Source organism: Elephantulus edwardii, unplaced genomic scaffold, assembly GCF_000299155.1.
Source record: "Elephantulus edwardii isolate Elephantulus edwardi_28Jun2011 unplaced genomic scaffold, EleEdw1.0 scaffold00080, whole genome shotgun sequence".
Lineage (NCBI taxonomy): Eukaryota > Metazoa > Chordata > Mammalia > Macroscelidea > Macroscelididae > Elephantulus > Elephantulus edwardii.
The window spans coordinates 11,701,012-11,704,157 of NW_006399830.1; the positions used below are offsets into that span (position 1 = coordinate 11,701,012).

The following is a 3,146-nucleotide window of genomic DNA, read 5'->3' on the forward strand; positions in this document are numbered from 1 at the left end:
GCTGAGAGGTGAGGAATCCGCGCGGTGGAAACCGGTTTCCCAGGCTGCTACCTGGACTCCCGCCCGGAGCCCGCGCGGGGCGTGGCTACAAAGGGAGGGTGGAGTCAGAACTTTAAGATGCCGCCTGGGGAGGGGCTACAAGGGGAGGGCGGAGCCAGAACCTTAAGACCCCGCGCGGGGCGTAAACAGGTGCAGCGCCCCCTGCGGCGGGCGGGAAACCTGCCGGGGTTACGTAATTGTGCAAGGGGAGGAGCTAGGGGAGTAGCCGGCGCCCTACGATTACGTAAGAAAACGTGACCAGAGTTGGGCATGACGGAGGGGGCGGAGACAGGTTGTGGGCGGAGCTCCAGTCGGAACTGGAGACTCTGCAGAGAAGGCGGGGCCTAGGGCAAGACATCAAGCACGAGGTGCGCGCCGGGTAGTGGCACCTGGGCATGCTCCGCTGGGCCCAAGCCTGGAGGTTCCCTCTTGGGGGCCGAGGCCCCTGCTATCCCAGCTTCTCATGGGTGCCAGTCGCAACCTGCAGCAGCAGCGGCGGCAAAAGCAGGGCCAAACTGAGGTCAGTCAAGGGCGCCCCGGAGGAGTCAGTACTCCGCTCCTCCTTCTCCAGCCTGACTCCTCCCCCTCCTGCCTGCCTCGAGGGCCCCGCCCCAAGCCAGGCCCCGCTCCATACCTGTCTGGGACCCTCCCTCCATTGCTTTGCCATCTTCATCCCCAGGTCGCTGCCGCTTTCCTACACGCTTCTAGACGGGAAGGCGGACCTTCCAGCCCTCGTCTTTCTGCATGGCCTCTTCGGCAGCAAAAACAACTTCAACTCTATCGCCAAAGCCCTCGCCCACCAGACAGGACGAAAGGTGAGCTTCCGGGCGGGGGCGGGGCTTTCATAGGGATGGGGCCTGGAAGGGGCGGAGCCAGCCTCTACCCTTGGTGCTAGGGACCCGCTGAAGCATGTTAGCATTGTGGAGAAAGGAAGTGTAACCTCAAAATAGAAAATCCTTATCCTTCTAAGAATGGAGGCTTAACCCACGTTCACTCCAGCATCGCTCCATCCATCTAGACTCATTCAGCAGACATGTCACAGAACTCCGACTGCGGACTCCACCCTGAGCCAGTGCTGCTGTTTTATGCCCCAGCATCAACCTCTTCTCCCCTAGAGATGACAGAGCTCCTGACTCTTAGCTAAGCCTGACTGGAAATTATTAGAGCATCTTTCCAGGCTTCTCTGCGAGTACCACCCACCCAGGCTAGACCTTCACAGACTCGGTCACATACATTGGCCTTTTCATCTGTCGGATTAACCCTAGGTTTCTCACCTGGACCTCCTGTATCCAGGAACAAGGCCCTCTCACCATCTCTTTCCCGTGGCAGGCATCTACCCCCAGGTCCTACACCAAGGGACCTGCAATTCCTGCTACAGCTCTGACATTTCTGCCCCAAAAGTGAGTACCAGCTGTGCCCCCTTCTCACCCTGTTCTCTAGGTCCTGACAGTGGATGCTCGGAACCATGGTGACAGTCCCCACGACCCAGCCATGAGCTATGAGGCTATGAGCCAGGACCTACAGGACCTCCTGGTCCAGTTGGGCCTGGTACCCTGCGTCCTCGTTGGCCACAGCATGGGAGGCAAGACGGCCATGCTGCTGGCCCTGCAGAGGGTGAGCCACCCTACCAGATACCTAGCAGGCTATCTGGGACTCTGGTGAGCCTTGGATGGTCAAGGTGAAGTTCAGGCTTACATTACTAAGAGCCTCTGTGGCCACCTTGAGGCTGGCCCCCAGTCTGGCTCTCTCCCACAGCCAGACCTGGTGGAACGCCTGATTGCTGTGGACATCAGCCCAGTGGAGACCAGATCTGTCTCGGACTTCCCCTCTTACATGGCCGCCATGAGGGCAGTAGAAATCCCCGAGGACATGCCCCGCTCCCATGCTCGCAGACTGGCTGATGAGCAGCTCCGCCCTGTCATCCAGGTGATGCCTCATGCCTTGAGACAGTGCAGAGGGCTGGGTCCTGTTGGAAAGAGTGGGGATCCCAGGCTCCCACATACCCACTCTACCAACTGCTGAACCCCCATAGGAAACAGCTGTGCGGCAGTTCCTGCTCACCAACCTGGTAGAGGTGGACAAACGATTCATGTGGAGAATAAACTTGGATGCTTTGTCCCAGAACTTGCAGGAGATCATGAACTTCCCACCTCAACAGGACTCCTACCCTGGGCCAACCCTCTTCCTCCTCGGTGGCAACTCCCAGTTTGTGCTGTAAGCTAGTCGGGTGGGGAAAGGGCATGTCTTACCCAGACTCCAGCCTGGTGTCCTGCTTGGGGGTGCCCTGGGCATAGGTGGAGGTCTCCTGGAGACCCAGAAACTGCCCCCAGGTGTGCTGAATCAATAGGTTTCCCATCTCTCCCTCTCTCACTGTCCTCCTTCCACTCCTCTCTGGTGGTCTTCTCTGTACTGACAGCCCCAGCCACCACCCTGAGATGAAGCGACTCTTCCCGCGGGCACAGCTGCAGACTGTACCAAACGCCGGCCACTGGGTCCATGCCGACCGCCCACAGGACTTCATGGCTGCCATCCGAGGCTTCCTGACCTGAACCGTCAGGCACAAGGCCCTCCAGCCCCTCCACTTGCTTTCACAGAAGAACTAAGGTGGACACTGGGTGGGATGAGGGTGCAGAGAGAACAGGCCTCTAGCTTTAATGAATAAAGACATCTCTCCTCCAAGGCCCTGGGCTAATCTCTCTCATCACCAGCGCCTCCACCAACCCAAGGGGGATCGTTTCTGGGGGACACTGGTGGCTCTGGGGTCTCCGTGGGCTCCTTGAGGGCTCCTAGACTCCGCCTTCAGCTGACTTTGGACGCGCTGCCCCACCAGCTGCTGCATGTCCTCCTGTGAACAGGAGAGTGGGTTCAGGGGCTACCCGGACCCTCTCCCCACACATCCCAGGCCTGCCCACTCCCTACTCTACCTCCCAGGCTTCCACCTCCTGTTTCAGCCTCAGTTTCTCCTCTACGGCTTCCAGCAGTTGGGCCTCCACAGCTCGTAGCTTGGCCCTGCACGTGTCCAGTTCCACCTCCACGGCCCGCTTCCTTTGGGTGGCAGGAAAGCATGCTGAGCCAGGGCCCTATAATCTGTTAGCTTTTCTTCCAGG

At 59.3% G+C, this 3,146-nt stretch overlaps 1 protein-coding gene across 1 annotated transcript; it reads left to right on the forward strand.

Annotated features, from left to right (window-relative positions):
- Positions 1 to 434: 434 nt before the first annotated feature.
- ABHD11 (abhydrolase domain containing 11) lies at positions 435 to 2,588 on the forward strand. The gene is made up of 6 exons (XM_006889787.1): positions 435 to 559; positions 719 to 854; positions 1,480 to 1,653; positions 1,795 to 1,965; positions 2,072 to 2,253; positions 2,456 to 2,588. Exons 1-6 carry the CDS (start codon positions 435 to 437, stop codon positions 2,586 to 2,588), a joined length of 921 nt encoding a protein of 306 aa, XP_006889849.1.
- The last annotated feature ends 558 nt before the right edge of the window (positions 2,589 to 3,146 follow it).